General features: G+C 46.3%; 1 protein-coding gene across 14 annotated transcripts in view; it reads left to right on the top strand.

The window, feature by feature from the left end:
* Positions 1-20,928, top strand: part of AMPD3 (adenosine monophosphate deaminase 3) — a 55,609-nt gene that overhangs the window by 7,354 nt on the left and 27,327 nt on the right. For 9 of the 14 annotated variants that reach the window (XM_023189990.1, XM_023189987.2, XM_023189991.3 and 6 more), the window contains exons 2-3: positions 3,316-3,541; positions 20,016-20,220. In XM_023189990.1, coding sequence (XP_023045758.1) covers positions 3,316-3,541; positions 20,016-20,220 — 431 coding nt within the window. Of the gene's footprint in view, positions 1-593; positions 765-1,577; positions 1,596-2,929; positions 3,217-3,315; positions 3,542-18,474; positions 18,643-20,015; positions 20,221-20,928 lie in introns of those variants that run through there. The other 5 variants (XM_026454020.1, XM_023189992.3, XM_023189993.2 and 2 more) reach the window with 5 other exon arrangements.

The following is a 20,928-nucleotide window of genomic DNA, read 5'->3' as shown; positions in this document are numbered from 1 at the left end:
CAAACTCCTGGCCTCAGGTGATCCTTCCTCCTTGGCCTCCCAAATTGCCTGGACAACATGACAAAACCTCATCTCTAAAAAAAAAAAAAAAGAATTAGCCAGGTATGGTGATGTTCCCTCCCTCCCTTTGGCAATTAAGGAGGGAGTCCTAATTGCCAAACCCTGCCAGAAAAAGAAGTTTGATTTGCTTTCCTATTTTTCTCTCATTTCATAGAGTCTTAAGTCTACTCATTTTCTTTCTATTCTCTGTGTGTTTGTTAAAAATGGCATTATAATAGCATTCATAGTGAAAATAAAATATCCTCTCACACATAGGCAGCCCTGCCACCTGGTCATTTTGAATGCGTGAATCTCTTGCAGGTCTTGCCCATAAAGGGATGCATTTTCCTATCACTATAAATGAAGCATGGGTACAGTTCTATGTATTAATTTTTTCATTTACTGTATTTTTATGTTTTTTTATGTGATTGCACCATCCTCATAATTATAATTCTCATTAACATCTTTTTCAAGTGAGTATGCTCTAATTTGGGCATTTTAAAGCTATTTATGTAAAGAATGCGGGTAAATATCCTTGTGCTTTTCATTCCTAGGATTCTTTTTTTAAAAGAAATTTCTAGAAGTGGAGTTGCTTAGTCAAATGGTGTGGTGCTGTATGGCATTTGCGGCCTTTTGCCTGGGCCTGTTGGATGTCTTCTTCTGAGATGCAATGTGAGGTTTTGGGACAACGCTCTTGACTTGTGGCCTTGGAATAAGACGGGGAGGTGAGGATCCAGCTTCGTTTCAGCCTGATGGAGCCTCCTGGGTCTGGTTCTTTGTGCTGTTCCAGACTTTCTCTCCCCTGTCACCTCCTTTGATGGCCTCCAGCTTCCCCACTCTCTGCTATCAAGACATGAAAATCTCCACAGTCAGCTCTGTTCCTCTTCCTCTTTGCAGAGGCCAGGCCTCACTGTCTTGGTGTCCGCTCCCCAGACGGTTGTGTGCTGAGAGGTTCTTCCCTACCGGCTCCCTCCCACTCCCCTCATCAGGGAGTGGCAGGTCCTTGGGTCTCAGAGTTAAGGGAGCCACAGACCTCGCTCTGATTGCCTGTTACTAGCCTGCTTTCCTCCTTCCTGTCTGTGTCATGACTTAGTCCCACAAGCCACTCAGACTCAGAGCAGCAAGCCCTCCTCAGGCACCGGAAATCACTCTGGTACCTAGAATTATGCCACTTAGAGCTGAGAGGGCCTTAGAGACCACTTAGCTCAATCCCTTTATCTCACAGATGAGAACATTGTGAGGCCAGAGAATGTCCCAAGATGGCCTAGTATTTTCCTCTCCCCTGTAGTTGCACTTCTCCCTGCCGGATGGCAGCGGAGATCTGTCTCACCTTCATCCTTGTCTGTCTGGTCCACAAAACCACTTCTCTCTTTAAATCAACCTTAAAGAAACTGTCGTCATAGGTAGATGGGAAACTCCTCTACCAGAGCTGCTTCCAGCGAGGGTGGCTTGTCGAAAAGTGTGCAGTATTAATCCATTCCAGGAGTGTTATGCTGGGGACTGTGAGGAGCCCCTGCCCAGACACATACATGGACAAAGAGAAGCAGCACGGCATGGTAGGTGAGGGCACAGAGGTGGGAACCAGGTGCCTGGGTTCAGATCCCTGAGCTGAGGATCAGAGAGGAAAGAGATGAGGAAGAAAGGCTGAGAACAGCACAAATCTCTGCTAACTTATTAAAAGTGTGACTCTGGGTATGTTAGCTCTCTGTGCCTTCATTTTCTCATCTGTCAAGTGGGAATAATAAGATTAACTGAGTTATTAAGTATGAAGTTCTTTGCAGAGTATACACACACACACACACACACACACACACACACATATATATATATATATTATTTTTAAAATTGAGATGAAGTCTCACCCTGTCTCCCAGGCTGGAGTGCAGTAGTACGATCATAACTCACTGCAGCCTCAACCTCCCTGGTTCAAGAGATCCTCCTGCCTCAGCCTCCCTAGCAGCTGGGATTACAGGCATCACCATACTTGGCTAATTTTTAAAATCTTTTTTAGAGATGAGGTTTTGCCATGTTTTCCAGGCTGGTCTCAAACTTCTAGGCTCAAGAAGTCCTCTTGCCTTGACCTCCCAAAGTGCTGGGATTACAGGCGTGAGCCACCACACCTGGCCCCAGAGTGTACTTTTTTTTTTTTTCTTTTTGAGACAGAGTCCCACTCTGTTACCCAGGCTGGAGTGAAGTGGCTCAATCTTGGCTCATTGCAACCACCACCTCCCAGGTTCAAGCGATTCTCTTGCCTCAACCTCCCAAACAGCTGGGATTACAGGTGCCCACCATCACACCCAGCTAATTTTTTTTGTATTTTTAGTAGAGACAGGGTTTTGCCATATTGGCCAGGATGGTCTCAAACTCCTGACCTCAGGTGATCCGCCCGCCTCGGTCTCCCAAAATGCTGGGATTACAGGCGTGAGCCACTGCGCCTGGCCAGAGGGTACATATTAAGTGCTATATAAGTAACTGCAAAAAAGGAAAGAAATAAGGAAATGAAGAAAGCAAGCAAGCAAGAATGAAACCCAACCAACCAAGCAGGTGCTTGAGGCCAGTGACTGTTAGTAAGGAATCAGTATGTGAGAAGGTAGATAGAGAAAGCTTCTTTGAGAGAGAGAGTTTTCAGCTGGGTAAAGAGTGTTCCTGTCCTAAAACCTTTATTTTATTTGCTGTGTCTCGTTAGGGGGTTCCAGAGGGTCTGGAACTGCAACAGCAGATTCTTTTTCTTCAGCAAAAAGGCCTTGTTTTATGTAATGAAGAATGCAGCTTTGGATTTCCCAGGGCTCTGCTGTAATCTTGTAGGACCTTAGCTATTAAAGCCTTTGGACTTCCCCTCTGTGAAGTTGGGGAGGGAGGTTTAATTATTGTTGCAGCTATAACAGTATCCTCATAGTCTGGAGGAGGGAGAGCTGAACGCTCTCTTGTCCCTTCTCAAACATGGGAACAAAGTCAGGAGGGCAGGGCTGCCAGGCGCTGCGGGTTCCCTGAGTTTGGGAAAATGGAAGCCCACTTAGTTGAACAGTTCATTCTTTGAATTTTGAACACTTGCTATCTCCTGACACGTAAGTGGCCCTACATGCTTCACATCCAGTTACTTATTGAGCTAATTTTGAAACTGGCATGCTGGGTTTGGTCTGCGGAATTCCTAAGTAGACAGCTGACCCCAAGTACCAGGTGGGCCTGGCCCTAACTTCAGTGACTTCTCCTCCCCGGTGCTGTTGACTCAGGGCATCCCGCTATTCATTAAGTTAATGCTTGTTCTTTCTTTGCTAGCCGAGATGCCGCGGCAGTTTCCCAAGCTGAACATCTCTGAAGTGGATGAGCAAGTCCGGCTCCTGGCGGAGAAGGTGTTTGCTAAAGTGCTCCGAGAAGAGGACAGCAAAGATGCACTGTCCCTGTTCACTGTCCCAGAGGACTGCCCCATCGGGCAAAAGGAAGCCAAGGAGAGGGAGCTGCAGAAGGAGCTGGCGGAGCAGAAGTCTGTGGAGACCGCAAAAAGGTTTGTTCCCAAGGCTTGGTTTTCATGTACATAGAGTCATGCAGACCCAGGCAGGCTGTGGGTGTGTGTCCTGATATGAGGCACCTCATGGAGACTGGTATGTCCCTGAAGCTGTGTTGGTTTCTTAACCAAGACCACTTAACTCACCTCTTATTTATTGAGGAATGTCTCGGTGCCTCTGTTACACTGAAAATATCAAAACCCACTTTGCTGCTGATGTGTAAAAGTACACACCATTTCCAAATGGCATTTCTCTTTCCTTTTTGGAAATTTGAGGATTTCTTAGGAGACAGCAATTGTACTTCTTCTCATCACTTGAAAAGCATTTTGCATTACTAATGAACACAGCTTACTATTTGCCGGGTGCTGTGCTGGGACTGGAGATGTTATAATGAACAAGATAGATAAAGTCCCTGGGTCTAGACAATAATTAAGTAACTGGACAAATTAACTTAAAAATTACAAGTTATGATAAGTGCTGTTATCAGTCAGGGTCCAATCAGAAGATCAGAAACCAATGAAGTATTAGAATTTTAATGCAGGGAATTGGTTACACAGGTGATAGAGAGCTGAGAAACCAAATAGGGGAGAGAGAGGCAGTTCAGAGATTAGACACAGTAAGGAGCAGCTACTACCCAGGACAGGAGTGACAAGGAAAGCAGTAGTGTTGCTGGAGGCAAGGTGGGATCACACTGGGGAAGGGAGAACTGTGGTGGCCTTTCCAATGGAAACTGGAGCCAAGGGGAAGAGGTGGCAGCTGCAGAGATGCCTCTCAAGGCAGAGATGGAGGCAGGCAATACCTAGCCTGACTCTTCCTGCACATTCGAGGTTCTCCCAGTGGCTATCATGGGCCAAACCCAGCCAGAATCCTGCTGGCACCCTTGGGAAACACAGGAGAGGATAAGGAATGGATCTGAGGGCATACAGGCCCAGGAGCAGTGCAAGTGCTGTGAAAGGGATGAATAAGGAGGAAAAGGGGTTGGGGGAGAGAGAGGTGGGGAAAGAGAGAGAGAAAATCCTTTTTTAGACTGGAAAGTCAGGGAAGGTCTCTCCAAGGAGGTGACATCTTAGCGGATGCTTCAGGGTATAGAGGAGCTAGCTATGTGGCCTTCCAGGTAGAAGAGTCAGCTAGGGCAAAGGCCCCCCAGTTTCTTTGAGGAGGCTCCTGTGGTTAGAGGTCTGTTAAAGGAAGAAGTGCTGTGGCCAGGGCTGGAGGACTTGTGGGGCCCAGATCAGACTGGCCTTGTGCTCCCTGATAAGAAGTTTGGATTGGAGTCTAAGTGTAATGAGAAGCCCTCATCCTTTCACAGTTTATCTCACCCCAGACTGTATCTAAGTTTCCGCCTGGTCTTCCACCCTGCAAACATCAATAGTTGACATGGTAGACCTTTGAACCTTCTCGGAGCTAGTCCGTGATCACAGTAGATACTGCCTCAGTTTTAAAGGCAAGTCTTTTCCTGTCTTGGTTATGTGGAAGCTCAGCATTTCCTTAACTCGTTTGGAAAGAAGTAAAAAGCTGACTGCTGCTGTAAAGGCAAGAACAGAGCTTCACCACTCATAAGACCAGTGCTTTCCTTCCTTGAAAGGACGGTGAGCCCATAAAGGCAGGAGTCATTGGTGCCATTGGTCAACCTCTGAGTGCCAGCCTTGTGTTGGATAGGGTGGGGTGGCCCTAGCCCCAGCAGTGTGCTCATCCTTGGAGGGTCAAGAAGAGTATGACTGTAGAGACTCTCATTCACACTCCATGGGTGGAACAGAAGGGCTGACTTCATCAACTGAATGGTCTGCAGGGCCCTCCGTGTGTTACGCATTGAGCATTTCAGACCCTTAACAATGAGAGGAAAAGGAATCCTGGCATTTTTTATTTCCAGGAACAATAAGTTTCTAGGACCAGTTTCCACTACAGAGTGACACTGGGCCTGACATCTGCTGAAGAGACTGTGCTCTTTTCAATGCCCAGACTCAAGGCGAAATGAAAGCTTTCTTACTCTAAGTCCGAATGGTGCTCTGTGGTTTCCAGAAATTCCCCTGCAAACTTCTCTCCAAAAACTTTGTTCTGTCCTTGCCTAGGCTATGCTGTCTTAGTTTGTATCTGTCTGCCCTATTTGACTAGAAGCTCCTTGAGGACTGGATCCAGCGTGGAACTTAGTTGTTGGTGGGCAGTGGATATCCGGCAGAGGAAGACATCCTGCCTCCTCATTGCCACCACAGACACTACATCAGAGTGGCTGCAATTTCTTGGACCTCTGTGTTCTGCCACTCACTGGCATGCCCTGTGATCTTGGGCAAATTAGGAAACCTCTCTGGGCCTCAGCCTCATCCTTATCTATAAAGTGGAGATGCTAACAGCTCTCCACTTTATGGGGTGTTGTGAGGAATGAGGGAATCCACAGGTAAAAGGCTTAGGACAGTGTCTGGTTACAGTCCATCCCAAGTAAATGTAAGCGATTTCTCTGAGTTCCTGCTGCTAGGACAGGGAGCAATAGCAACTCCTGCCATTGAATACTTACTGTGGACTAAGTACTGGCCTGTGTAGGTTGGATTCATTCCTTAATTCTCACATCAAGCTTATCAAGTGGATATTCTTAGTATTCTGATTTTGCAGATTAGGAAATGAAGGCTCAGAGAAGTTGAATGTACTTTCACAAAGACACATAGTGAGTAAATGACAGAGCAAGAACTAGAGCCCACATCTTTTGAATCTAGACCCCACACTTCAACCACAAGGCTATCCCCTCTTCAGGCAGGGGTGGAGTCTTCGGTTCCCTGGTCTGTAGACCCTGTAATGACACTAGGTGCTGCTCCCTAGAATGTAGTTGTTGCTTCTAAATGAAATGGAGGGAAACTGGCCAAAGCTCATGCTCTGTCCATTAGCTTCTTTCCTGAAAGAAAGCCTGGTGCCTGGACTGTCAGACGCCCCAGCATCCTCTTCTGGGGTCCATGCACACCCAATTTTGTCTTTTAGTTTCTCTTCTCACTAGAGGTGCCTTTATATGTAAACGTTCAAAAGTTAACATTTTCATGGAGGACACCCTCTCCCCAGCTCCCTCTCCGTCCGTGGCACCTCCCACCCCATCTCCTATTTATTCTTACTTTACACAGAGTTCTATAATCTGGCTATCTTGTTTCTTATCCTGTGACAGATTTAAAGAAGCAAATTAGAAGTAGGGAGAGACACTCCTATAGGCAGGGTCACAGAGATGATGTGTGGTGTTATAAGCCTGGGCTTTGGGGTCAGACCTATTGGGTTCAAGTGGCAGCCCTGTCACTTACTACGAATGGCCTTGGTCAAAGCTCTTGACTGCCTGAGCTGGTTTCCTAAACTACAAAATTGGAATAATAAAAGGACGTACCTTGCGAGAATTAAATGAGCTAATACACAAAAAATCCTTAGCACAGTGCTTGGAGCACCATTAATGTTCCTGTTTTGTTATTGTTGTTACTTGACAGTCAACAGTGAGACAGGAAACAATTACAAAAAGCAGACACAAGAATTCGAAGCACAGTAGTTTAGGGATAACACACCTCTGAGATCATAACTGGATAATACAGTGATGATCCTGAGTCATTGAGAAAACTTTAAATTATATTCAGCATGCTTTGAGGAAGAACGCAGGAATTATGTATTTTTTTAAGAAGCCAGACCAAAATTGATTTTTAAAAAATTAGGATATAGTTAAGGCTGGCAAGATGGCCAGAAAGGAGCAGCTCTGGTCTGCAGCTCCCAGCAATATCAATGCAGAAGGTGGATGATTTCTGCATTTCCAACTGAGGTACTGGTTCATCTCACTGGGACTAGTTGGACAGTGGGTGCAGCCCACGGAGGGTGAGTCAAAGCAAGGTGAGGCATTGCCTCACCCGGGAAGCACAAGGGATGGGGGAATTTTATTCCTTACCCGAGAGAAGTCATGAGGGACTGAGCCTGAGGAACTGTGCACTCGGGCCCGGATACCGTGCTTTTCCCACGGTCCTCGCAACCTGCAGAGCAGGAGATTCCCTCCGGTGCCTACACCACCAGGGCCCTGGGTTTCAAGCACACAACAGGGCGGCTATTTGGGCAGACACTGAACTAGCTGCAGGAGTTGTTTGTTTGTTTTTTTTCCTGTACCCCAGTGGCACCTGGAACATGAGTGAGATAGAATCATTCACTCCCCTGGAAAGGGGGCTGAAGCCAGGGAGCCAAGTGGTCTGGCTTAGCAGGTCCCACCCCCATGGAGCCCAGCAAACTAAGATCCACTGGTGGCCAGATGTGGTGGCTCATGCCTGTAATCCCAGCACTTAGGGAAGCCGAGGCGAGTGGATCACCTGATGTCAAGAGTTTGAGATCAGCCTGGCCAACGTGGTGAAACCCTGTCTCTACTAAAAATACAAAAATTAGCTGGGTGTGGTGACAGGTGCCTGCAATCCCAGTTACTCAGGAGGCTGAGGCAGGAGAATTGCTTGAACCCAGGAGAAGGAGGTTGCAGTGAGCTGAGATTGCACCATTGCACTGAGCCTGGGTAACAAGAGCAAAACAAGTCTCAAAAAAAAGATCCACTGGCTTGAAATTCTCACTGCCAGCACAGCAGCAGTCTGAGATCAACCTGGGACACTCGAGCTTGGTGTGGGGAAGGGCATTGGCCATTGCTGAGGCTTGAGTAGGAGGTTTTACCTTCACAGTGTAAACAAAGCCACCCGGAAGTTCGAACTGGGTGGAGCTCACCGCAGCTCAGCAAGGCCGCTGTGGCCAGACTGCCTCTCTAGATTTCTTCTCTCTGGGCAGGGCATCTCTGAAAAAAAGGCAGCAGCCCCAGTCAGGGACTTATAGATTAAACCCCCATCTCCCTGGGACAGAGCACCTGGGGGAAGGGGCAGCTGTGGGCACAGTTTCAGCAGAATTAAACGTCCCTGCCTGACGGTTCTGAAGAGACCAGCAGTCCTCCTAGCACAGTGTTCAAGCTCTGCTAAGTGTCAGACTGCCTCCTCAAGTGGGTCCCTAACCCCCGTGTATTCCTGACTGAGAGACACCTCCCAGTAGGGGCTGACAGGCACCTCATATAGGAGAGCTCTGGCTGTCATCAGGCAAGTGCCCCTCTGGGATGAAGCTTCCAGAGAAAAGAACAGGCGGCAGTCTTTGCTGTTCTGCAGTCTCTGCTAGTGATACCCAGCCAAACAGGGTCTGGAGTGGACCTCCAGCAAACTCTAGCATAGGGGCCTGACTGTTAGAAGGAAATCTAACAAGCAGAAAGGAATAGCAGTCCAATCAGAGACCACATCTGAAGGTCACTAGCATCAGAGACCAAAGATAGATAAATCCACGAAGATGGGGAGGTAAACCAGTGCAAAAAGGCTGAAAATTCCAAAAACCAGAATGCCTCTTCTCTTCCGAATGATATAACTCCTTGCAAGCAAGGAAACAAAACTGGACAGAGAATAAGTTTGACCAACTGACAGAAGTAGGCTTCAGAAGGTGGGTAATAACAAACTCCCCTGAGCTAAAGAAACATGTTCTAGCCCAATGCAAGGAAGATAAGAACCTTGAAAAAAGGATAGATGAATTGCTAACTAGAAAAACCAGTTTAGAGAAGAACATAAATGACTTGATGGAGCTGAAAAACACAGCATGAGAACTTCGTGAAGCATACACAAGTATGAATAGCTGAATCGATCAAATGGAAGAAAGGATATCAGAGATTGAAGATCAACTTAATGAAGTAAAACGAGAAGACAAGATTAGAGGAAAAAGAATGAAAAAGAATGAACAAAGCCTCCAAGAAATATGGGACTATGTGCAAAGACCAAACCTACGTTTGATTGGTGTACCTGAAAGTGACGGGGAGAATGGAACCAAACTGGAAAACACTCTTCAGGATATTATCCAAGAAAACTTCTCCAACCTAGCAAGATAAGCCAACATTCAAATTCAGGAAATACAGAGAACACCACAAAGATATTCCTTGAGAAGAGCAACCCCAAGACACATAATCGTCAGATTCACCAAGGTTGAAATGATGGAAAATATGTTAAGGGCAGCCAGAGAGAAAGGTCGGGTTACCCACAAAGAGAAGCCCATCAGACTAACAGTGGATCTCTCTGCAGAAACCCTACAAGCTAGAAGAGAGAGGGGGCAATATTCAGCATTCTTAAAGAAAAGAATTTTCAACCCAGAATTTCATATCCAGCCAAACTAAAATTCATAAGTGAAGGAGAAATAAAATTCTTTACAGACAAGCAAATGCTGAGAGATTTTGTCACCACCAGGCCTGCCTTACAAGAGCTCCTGAAGGAAGCCCTAAACATGGAAAGGAACAACTGGTACCAGCCACTGCAAAAACATACCAAATTGTACAGACTATCAACACTATGAGAAACTGCATCAATAAGTAGGAAACTGCATTTTGCATAATGGGCAAAATAACCAGCTGGCATCATAATGACAGGATCAAATTCACACATAACCATATTAGCCTTAAATGTAAATGGGCTAAATGCCCCAATTAAAGCACACAGACTGGCAAATTGGATGAAGAGTCAAGATCCATCAGTGTGCTATATTCAGGAGACTCATCTCACGTGCAAAGACACACATAGGCTCAAGATAAAGGGATGGAGGAATATCCACCAAGCAAATGGAAAGAAAAAAAAAGCAGAAGTTACACTTTTAATGTCTGATAAAACAGACTTTAAACCAACAAAGATCAAAAGAGACCAGGAAGGACATTACATAATGGTAAAGGGATCAATGCAACAATAAGAGCTAACTGTCCTAAATATACATATGCACCCAATACAGGAGCACCCAGATTCATAAGGCAAGTCTTAGAGACCTACAAAGAGACTTAGGCTCCCACACAATAATAGTGGGAGACTTTAACACCCCATTGTCAATATTAGATAGATCAACAAGACAGAAAATTAACAAGGATATCAGGACTTGAACTCAGCTCTGGACCAAGCTCCAACCCAAATCAACAGAATATACATTCTTCTCAGCACCTCTTTGCACTTACTCTAAAATTAACCACATAATTGGAAGTAAAACACTCCTCAGCAAATGCAAAAGAATGGAAATCATAATAAACAGTCTCTCAGACCACAGTGCAATCAAATTAGAACTCAGGATTAAGAAACTCCCTCAAAACCACACATCTACATGGAAACTGAACACTCTGCTCCTGAATGACTAATGGGTAAATAATGAAATGAAGGCAGAAATAAAGATGTTCTTTGAAACCAGTAAGAACAAAGACACAACATACCATAATCTCTGGGACACATTTAAAGCAGTGTGTAGAGGGAAATTTATAGCACTAAATGCCCACAAGAGAAAGCAGGAAAGATCTAAAATTGACACCCTAACATCACAATTAAAAGAGCTAGAGAAGCAGAATCAAACAAATTCAAAAGCTAGCAGAAGACAGGGAATAACTAAGATCAGAGCAGAACTGAAGGAGATAGAGACACGAAAAACTCTTCAAAAAATCAATGAATCCAGGAGCTGGGTTTTTTTTTTTGAAAAGATCAACAAAATAAATAGACTGCTAGCAAGACTAATAAAGAGAGACAGAGAGGAGAATCAAATAAACACAATCAAAAATAATAAACGGGGTATCACCGCTGATCCCACAGAAATACAGACTACCATTAGAGAATACTATAAACACCTATATGCAAATAAACTAGAAAATCTAGGAGAAATGGATAAATTCCTGGACACATGCACTCTCCCAAGTCTAAACCAGGAAGAAGTTGAATCCCTGAATAGACCAATAACAAGTTCTGAAATTGAGGAAGTAACGAATAGCCTACTAACCAAAAAAAGTCCAGGACCAGAAGGATTCACAGCCAAATTCTACCAGAGGTACAAAGAAGAGCTGGTACCATTCCTTCTAAAATTATTCCAAACAATAGAAGAAGAGGGACTCCTCCCTAACTCATTTTATGAGGCCAACATCATCCTGATACCAAAACATGGCAGAGACACAACAGAAAAAGAAAATTTCAGAGCAATATCCCTGATGAACATTGATGTAAAAATCCTTGGTAAAATACTGGCAAACCAAATCCAGCAGCACATCAAAAAGCTTATCCACTACGATCAAGTCAGCTTCATACCTGAGATTCAAGGCTGGTTCAACATATGCAAATCAATCAATGTGATCTATCACAGAACCAATGACAAAAACCACACGATCATCTCAATAGATGCAGAGAAGCCCTTTGATAAAAATTCAACACCCCTTCATGCTAAAAACTCTCAATAAACTAGGTATTGATGGAAAGTATCTCAAAATAAAAAGAGCTATTTATGACAAACCCACAGATAATATCATACTGAATGGGCAAAAACTGGAAGCATTCCCCTTGAAAACCAGTGCAAGACAAGGATGCCCTCTCTCACCACTCCTATTCAACATAGTGTTGGAAGTTCAGGCTAGGACAATCAGGCAAGAGAAAGAAATAAAGTCTATTCAAACAGGAAAAGAGGAAGGCAAATTGTCCCTGTTTGCAGATGACATGATTGTATATTTAGAAAACCCCACCATCTCAGCCCCAAATCTCCTTATGCTAATAAGCAACTTCAGCAGAGTCTCAGGAGACAAAATCAATGTGCAAAAATCACAAGCATTCCTGTATACCAATAACAGACAAACAGAGAGCCAAATCATGAGTGAACTCCCATTCACAACTGCTACTAAGAGAATAAAATAGCTAGGAATCCAACTTACAAGGGATATGAAGGACCTTTTCAAGGAGAACTACAAAACACTGCTCAAGGAAATAAGAGAGGACAAAAGCAAATGGAAAAACATTCCATGCTCATGGATAGTAAGAATCAATATCATGAAAACAGCTATACAGCCCAAAGTAATTTATAGGTTCAATGCTATCCCCATCAAGCTACCATTTACTTTCCTCACAGAATTAGAAAAAAAAACTACTTTAAATTTCATATGGAACCAAAAAAGAGCTCGTATAGCCAAGACAATTCTAAGCAAAAAGAACAAAGCTGAAGGCATCACGCTACCTGACTTCAAACTATACTACAAGGCTACAGTAACCAAAAAAGCATGGTACTGGTATCAAAACAGATATATAGACCAATGGGACAGAACAGAGGCCTCAGAAATAACACCACACATCTACAATCATCTGATCTTTGACAAACCTGGCACAAACAAGCAATGAGGAAAGGATTCCCTGTTTAATAAATGGTGTTGGGAAAACTGGCTAGCCATATGCAAAAAACTGAAACTGGACTCCTTCCTTACACCTTATACAAAAATTAACTCAAGATGGATTAAAGACTTAAACATAAGACCTAAAACCATAAAAACCCTAGAAGAAAACGTAGGACATTCGGGACATAGGCATGGGCAAAGAACTTCATGTATAAAACATCAAAAGCCATGGCAACAAAAGCCAAAATTGAGAAATGGGATCTAATTAAACTAAAGAGCTTCTACACAGCAAAATAAACTATCATCAGAGTGAATAGGCAACCTACAGAATGGGAGAAAACTTTTGCAATCTATCCATCTGACAAAGGGCTAATGTCCAGAATCTACAAAGAACTTAAACAAATTTACAGGAAAAAAACAACCCCATCAAAAAGTGGGCAAAGGATATGAACAGACACTTCTTGAAAGAAAACATTTATGCAGCCAACAAACATGTGAAAAAAGCTCATCATCACTGGTCATTAGAGAAATGCAAATCAAAACCACAATGAGATACCATCTCACGCCAGTTAGAATGGCAATTATTAAAAAGTCAGGAAACAACAGATGCTGGAGAGGATGTGGAGAAATAGGAACGCTTTTACACTGTTGGTGGGAGTGTAAATTAGTTCAAACATTGTGGAAGACAGTGTGGCGATTCCTCAAGGATCTAGAACTAGAAATACCATTTGACCCAGCAATCCCATTACTGGGTATATACCCAAAGGATTATAAATCATTCTATAAAGACACATGCACACGTGTGTTTATTGCGGCACTATCTGCAATAGCAAAGACTTGGAACCCACCCGAATGTCCATCAATGATAGACTGGATAAAGAAAATGTGGCACATACACACCATGGAATACTATGCAGCCATAAAAAAGGATGGGTTCATGTCCTTTGCAGGGACATGGATGAAGCTGGAAACCATCATTCTCAGCAAACTAACACAAGAAGAGAAAACCAAACACTGCATGTTCTCACTCATAAGTGGGAGTTGAACAATGAGAACACATAGACACAGGGAGGGGAACATCACACACTGGGGCCTGTTTGGGGGTGGAGGGCTAGGGGAGGAATAGCATTAGGAGAAATACCTATGTAGGTGATGGGTTGATGGGAGGCAGCAAACCACCATGGCATGTGTAACAAACCTGCACGTTCTTTACGTGTACCCCAGAACTTAAAGTATAATTTTAAAAAAAGAAAAAAATTAAGATATAGAGGGAACAAACATCATTGAAAAATTTGGCTATCTAGGACAGCCACTTCCCTAGAATGTTTTGAGTGAAATTGAGAAACATATGTGCATTATGAACTGAGCATAGCACAGCTAAAGCGTTGCTAAGTCACTTCATTTTATGAAACTTGTGAAAATAAGAATGGGGAACTTTTTAAAAATTCAGGGTCATTGACAAAGGAGCTTCATTTGAAATAGTCAGTTTATCCCCTTTTAAAGTTAGGGAGAGATTGGGCTAGGCGCAGTGGCTCACGCCTATAATCCCAGCACCTTGGGAGGCCGAGGCGGGTGGATCACCTGAGGTCAGGAGTTGGAGACCAGCCTGGCTAACATGGAGAAACCCTGTCTCTACTAAAATTACAAAAGTTAGCTGGGTGTGGTGGCACACGTCTGTAATTCCAGTAACTCGGGAGGCTGAGGCAGGAGAATCGCTTGAACCTGAGAGGCAAAGTTTTCAGTGAGCCAGGATCACCACACTGCACTCCAGCCTGGCTGAGGGAGGGAGACTCTGTCTCAAAAAAACAAAAACAAAACCAAAAAAACCCCAAAAAACAGTTAGGGAGATTGGGAAGCTAAGGTGGGTGGATCACTTGAGGCCAGGAGTTTGAGACCAGCCTGGCCAACATGGCAAAACCATCTGTACAAAAAATACAAAAATTAGCTGGGCGTGGTGATGTGTGCCTATGGTCCGGCTTTTTGGTAGGCTGAGGCACAAGAATTGCTTGAACCCAGGAGGTGGAGGTTGCAGTGAGCTGAGATCATACCACTGCATTCCAGGTTGGGTGACAGAGCAAGACCCTGTTTCAAAAAAAAAAGGAAAAATAAAAATAAAGTTGGGGAGAGAGATTGTAACACTTAAGTTAACAGATAGCACAGATTGTACTTCATTTTGATCTCTGTGTCTTTAGGGAGGAAGGGCAGCTGGGAAGGATTGAGGAAGGGAGAAGCAAAGGTGAGTGGCAGAAGACGAGTGGAGATTACAGTAGGCCAGGAGGGGGTGGGGGAAGGGAGGATGGAGAAGGGTGGGGTAGGTTTCCAGAGGGGAGCTCAGGGAGAGACAGGGTGGGGCTGTGAGTTTCCACACCTGACTGGCTGCAAAGTGTTAAAATCAAAGTTACACCCACCTGGCCAGGATGCTGGTCATCTGGCTGCACATGCAGAGTGAGGGGTCTCTGTGGACCCCTGCTCTCTCTGTAGGGACCCCTCTTATAGTACCCGTCGTGCAGCATATTCTCCAGATATGCTGGGACCTCTGGTCTCAAGTACAGAGGAGGTGCTACCTCCTCTTAGTTCCCTCCTTAGATGGGGGTCCCAATTCCAAGTGAGCCCATGCAGGGACAGCAGTAGCAGTGTGAGCCTGTGGAAGTGGAGGATGCCTGTCCCACCTAATGGCATTCAGATTCCCAGTGTTCACAAAACCCTGTGCTGGTTTGTGACTCCTGATTCCAACCTTTAGCGTAACAATTCTCATGTGGAGGGGCTGCCAGAATGAGCTGAGTGTGTGTGGGGGAGGAGTTCAAACCAGCCTCCATGTTCTGAAATGTCCCCCCTCTGACCCCGTTGCTCCACTGCTCCCACCCCCAGTCTGGATTAAGTGCCTCCTCTGGGGTGCCAAAATATCCAGGCCATCTCATTACCTCAACCACATTGTATGATAATCTGTGGAACTCTGGGTTCATCTCGGCCATCAGTCAGCCCCTGGAAGCAGGAGTTCTATTTTATCTACTCCTCTACCCCCAGGGCCTGGCACACAGTAGTTTATTGAATGAAGTGGGGTCCATGTGTGGCCCCCGGCTCATAGTGCACATATGAAAGCCTGGTGAAAGGTTGGCTTCAGTGCCCCTCCCTACCTGTTAGTCGTCTGGACAGACCACACAGGGCAGTGGTCTTCAGATGGCCCCTGGGAAGATGCTGGATATTCTCTAGGAGAGCAAGGAGGGCCAGAAGGGCTCCTCACTTTAGCATATGAGTGCTATATAGGGAAGACCCTGGGAGCCTGATTACCCAGAGTAGAGGAGGGCTGGGGAGTGCAGCAGAGTAAGGGAGGGGCCTTAGTGACTGTCAGGGGCAACCAAGGGCCATAGAGCAGGTGGAGCACCAGACAGGTGCCGGGAGGTGAGATGCTGTAACAACAGCCCAGGTGACCTGATCAACTCTTTGTCTTGTGGGCCTGGTTAGCAAGAATGTGCTTGTGCATCAGGAGGACCATCTATTTCAGGGATGACAAAACTGCTTCTGGCCCTTTGAGCCCTCAGGCTTGGCCTGGAGCTGGTGTCCTCACAGCCCCACACTCTGCTGGCTCCTTGGCAGGAGTGTGCTTCTGCCAGGTGCAAGTGTGGGTGGGGGAAGGAGGGGGTGTGCCAGCTGTGGCCTAGCAAATGCTGGTGCCCCAGGGGCTAGTGCAAGGTGCAGCAGGTGAGACAGTGGACAGACAGACCTTGGCCCATCAGAAGGAAGTGCTTTCTAACAGGGGCACCAGATCAGTTTTGTTCACACACACACTCATAGATACACTCATTCACTGTATTAGTTTGCACTTCTATAAAAATACCTGAGACTGGTAATTTACAAAGAAATGAGGTATAACTGGCTCATAGTTCTGCAGGCCGTACAGGAAGCATGGCAGCATCTGCTTCTGAGAAAGCCTCAGGGAACTTTGACTCATGGTGAAGGCAAAGTAGAAGCAGCCGTCCTTACATGGTGGGAGCAGGAGGAAGAGGTAGCGAGGGTGGGTAGGGGAAGGTGCTGCACACTTTTAAATGCCCAGATCTCATGAAAACTCTATCACTAGAACGGCACCAAGGAGATGGTGCTAAACCATTCATGAAGGATCCACCCCCATGATCCAATCACCTCCCACCAGGCCCCACCTCCAACACTGGGGATTACAATTGCACATGAGATTTGGGCAGAGACATGGATGCAAACCATGTCACGCACCCTCTGACACTTACACCCACACACCCAGTCACTCAGCTCCAATCCTCTGCCTTTACTGACTGGGCCTTGGTTGTATAGAATGGATGCTAGATTTGGGCCTAGGGGAGGTAGAATTTCTAAAACGGCCCTCGCAGATGTCCCTCCTTAATCTCCAGATGCGGTGAATAAGATGAGTGAATATCATCACTCCTGTGATGATGTTATGGAATATGGCACAACTGACCTTAAGATGGGGGTTTATTGGTAGGTCTGATTTAATCCCATGAGCCCTTAAAAATAGAGAGCTTTCTGAGAGTAGGAGGGGAGGGCAGAGAGAGTCAAAGCAACAGCACAATGACCACTCTTGGCTTTGGAGATGAAGGGGGCTATGTGCAGGGATTGGTGTGAGGTCAGTAGGAGTTGAGAGTGACCCCTGGTCAAAGCCAGCAAGCAGCCTGGGAATTCAGCCTTATGGCCACTAGACCTGAATTCTGCCAACAACTGAAATGAACTTGGAAGTGAATTCTTTCCCAGAACCTCTAGACAAGAGCACAGTGTGGCTAACATCTTGATTTTGGCCTTTTGATACCCTGAGCATAGAGCCCAGCCAAGCCCACCCAGACTTCTCACCTATAGAACTGTGAGCTAATAAATGGCTGTTGTTTTAAGCCATCAAGTTTGTGGCAATTTGTTCTGCAGCAATAGAAAACAAATCCAGGGTCATCCTTGGGCTCCACACAGCTTTTCCAATTTCCTGAGATACAAGCTGTGGTTAACTTCCAGTTCTTCCAAGTCCAAGGGGAGTGAGCCCTGAGGAGTTAGCCCGTCTGTGGCTAAACCTATCCCTCGTGCCTGCAAAGTCTGAGCTCCTGGCCTGCAGATTCTCATATGTGACAATCTGGAGCTCATCTGAAGACCAAGGTTGTCGCCATAATGGATATCCCCAGGAAGGAGAATTCTTTGGGCACCACTTTGTGGGGACTAACTTCCTCACTGGGGCAGAAGAACATTCCCAGGATAAGCCTGGTAGGCCGTTGGCTTAGGCAGCCTCCCAGCATTTGGGTTGTAGTGTTTGTGTGTGTGTGTTTTAACCTTTCTTAGCTGTTGCTCACCTTAGATGTCACCTGTTGCTTCTTGTTGGTAGGGCCAGACCTCAGGCAGCCTTGGCTGAGGCATTTGGGGGTGAGGTTGCATGGAAATAAAAACAATGACCTGGCAGGCATTTGAGTGACACAGAAATCAGAATCTCATGCGTCTCAGCTGAGGTCAGAATGTGTTGGGGAGCCCGAAGTAATGGCTCTTCCTCTGGGTGTGAACATCCAAAAGATGCCAAAGGGAGAACCTCATCCTCAAGGTGAATCTGCCTGTGAGGAGTGACTGACAAGGTGGCATCCCTGGGGCAGGATGCTTGACTGAGCTCCATTTGATGGAGGACAGACCAGGGAAAGCTGAGGCTGGGGGCTCCCAGGGCTGAGGTTGAGTTTCCCGAAGCAGCCCAGTGTGTCTCTTAGCAAGACCAGAGGCAAGGGGAAGGTGAATTCCTAAAAAGGAGCCACCTCTGTCTTTCAGGTTAAAATAACCTTGTCCCAAAGATGTGATAACACGGTGTAGGCAGGTGAGAACCAGAGGACCATGGCAAGCACTGGGTGTGTAAACACAGGAGGAAAACTGTGGTTCTTGAAAACTCGGCAGTGAGGAGACCTGGCCACAGGCCAAGAGGAGGAGAGCTGCTTCCAGGTGAGCCCTGAAACCTATTTGGGGATCAACCGATTTCTCCAGGCCTGTAGGTATCACACTGGTACATGGAGAGGAGAAGGGCTCTGGTGGGTCACAGTTGTTACTGAGTCCTTGCTGGTGGCTGTGGTTGTGGTAGAATAAGCACTTAGGAAGCTACTGGGCCCATGGCACAAGGTAGGGCAGGTAGTCAACTGGTTTCTGGCATTAGGCACTGCGGGCTGGCACTGTGGGGAGGCCGGGTTCCACTGGAGGCAGAAAGAAACATGAGGTGGGAGAAGAGTACTAATGGCCTCATCTTAATGCTGGGTAATTCTCTTCCTGCAGAAGAGTCTTGCGGTGACATCACCTGATGTCTATTTCATGAATGAGGAAGGTGGAGTCATCACAAATCAGCCTTGCAAATAAGCATGGGCTTGTGGCAATTTAAACCAACCTTGGGCCCAAGAGCCAGTGTACTCATCTTTTGGTGCCAAGGCAACAGGTCCAGAGGGACCTGCATTTGGTGCTGATCAATCCCTCTCCCCAAACAGAGGTACATATCTGTGCTTGCTCCAGCAGCGGCAGCCAGGATGGCACACGGCAGGCTAGAGGAAGGAGCAGCAGGGGTGGAGGCTGGATGGAGCAGCCACTGTGCCGTGTGACTTTGTGCCAGCCCTTTCCCATCTCTGGGAAAGTGTCTGTGAGAAGCAGGCTGATCTTGTAGATCTCCTTGGCACCCAGTAGGTCTGCTGCCAGCCATGGGGCCTATGATGCCTGTAAGCTTGGATGGCGGTTGCTAGTCCACGGGGGTCCTGAGCACTCTCTCTACTCCTTCTTTGTAAAACAAGGAGATTGGACTCATTAAGCATCCCTGTCTCTTCTGGCTCCAATGCCCCAAATGTCTAACTGTGTGAAATGCAGTGTGCTTGTCTCTCTGTGACCCTATTCCTGGTCCTTTCTGAGACTGTTCATATGTTGGGACTGAGAGTTTGTGTTATCTGAAGCTAGCATGCTGTCCACGCTGTGGAGAAAGCCCACATGATTTGCTATTGGCCTCCCTTCTAGTGCCTGTGGTTTTAGAGCCCATGCAGTGCGGTCTGCCATTTGTCTGTCTGTCTCCTGGGACATTTGCCTGCTTTAATCTTCTGTGGGCTGTGCAAACAGCCCTGAGTGGTGCATGGTGACCACAGGTAGGGGTGTCTGGAGGGCTGTGTTCCATCTCATGCAGACATGTGTAAGAGGAAGGCATGAATAATTAGAAACTTCTTAATGGTAGGGCCAGCACCAGTGATTAATCATAGCAAAATTCTCCTGCCACACACACAGCAGAGTCTTTATCACTCGCCCCAATTAGCTGCTGATGTCTCCCACTTTTCCTTGTCCTTGGCTCTTAGAAAGAAAAGTTTCAAGATGATTCGGTCCCAGTCCCTGTCTCTGCAAATGCCGACACAGCAAGATTGGAAGGGCCCCCCGGCAGCCAGTCCGGCCATGTCTCCCACAACCCCTGTGGTCACTGGAGCCACTTCCCAGCCCACGCCAGCACCCTATGCCATGCCTGAGTTCCAGCGGGTCACCATCAGCGGAGATTACTGTGCCGGGGTAAGGTGTCGGTGGGAGTGTTGAATGTGCCTTGCGTACAGAGGCCAGGGGCCTCATGGGCCACAGGGTCGTGCCCACCTCTGGAGCCTGGTCCTGTCCGTGGGTGTCTGGGAGAAGGCAAAGAGGAGGCACAGGAGGCAAGGAGGGTCCTAGCAGAGGTTGTGGGCTGTGGGTGTGGTGTCTCAGTGGCTGCCTGTTCCCTGTGAGGAGGGCCTTGGGGTGCAGGCTGGCACACTGTGTCTGTGGCTTGTAACTTCCACATGTTCTCTAAGTCTAGAAAGCTGGAATTGGTCCCTGTAGCCCGATGAGAAAGGTGCCAGCTTGGGCCTTTCAGAGTTGCCAAATGTTTAGTAGATTCAAAGTAATGGTACCGAACGGTTTGTGTGAAATTAGTTGTTGCTAAATCATCTCTTCTTACATGTAGGTTCAGTACCCTTAAATATAGGCTAGATCCCCCCAGCTGGGAAGAGAGAATCTTGTTTAGAAATTGAGCAAATTGGTTTACACTAAGTGAGTTAATGCAGTCACTGAAAATGTGCTAATTTCACCTGATTGGATGATGCATTTTTTATGCATGCCTACTTCTTGGAGAGAAATATCACTGAGTTAGTGCCAGGGTTAAGTTTGGCTCCAGTGCCCTGGCCCCAACTCACTACTTACGCCTCAGTTGGCTTCGTTATTCTCTCTTTTTAACAGTAGCTGAGAAAA

Source organism: Piliocolobus tephrosceles, chromosome 13 (assembly GCF_002776525.5).
Source record: "Piliocolobus tephrosceles isolate RC106 chromosome 13, ASM277652v3, whole genome shotgun sequence".
Taxonomy (NCBI): domain Eukaryota; kingdom Metazoa; phylum Chordata; class Mammalia; order Primates; family Cercopithecidae; genus Piliocolobus; species Piliocolobus tephrosceles.
This window is presented reverse-complemented; position numbering and strand designations above follow the sequence as displayed.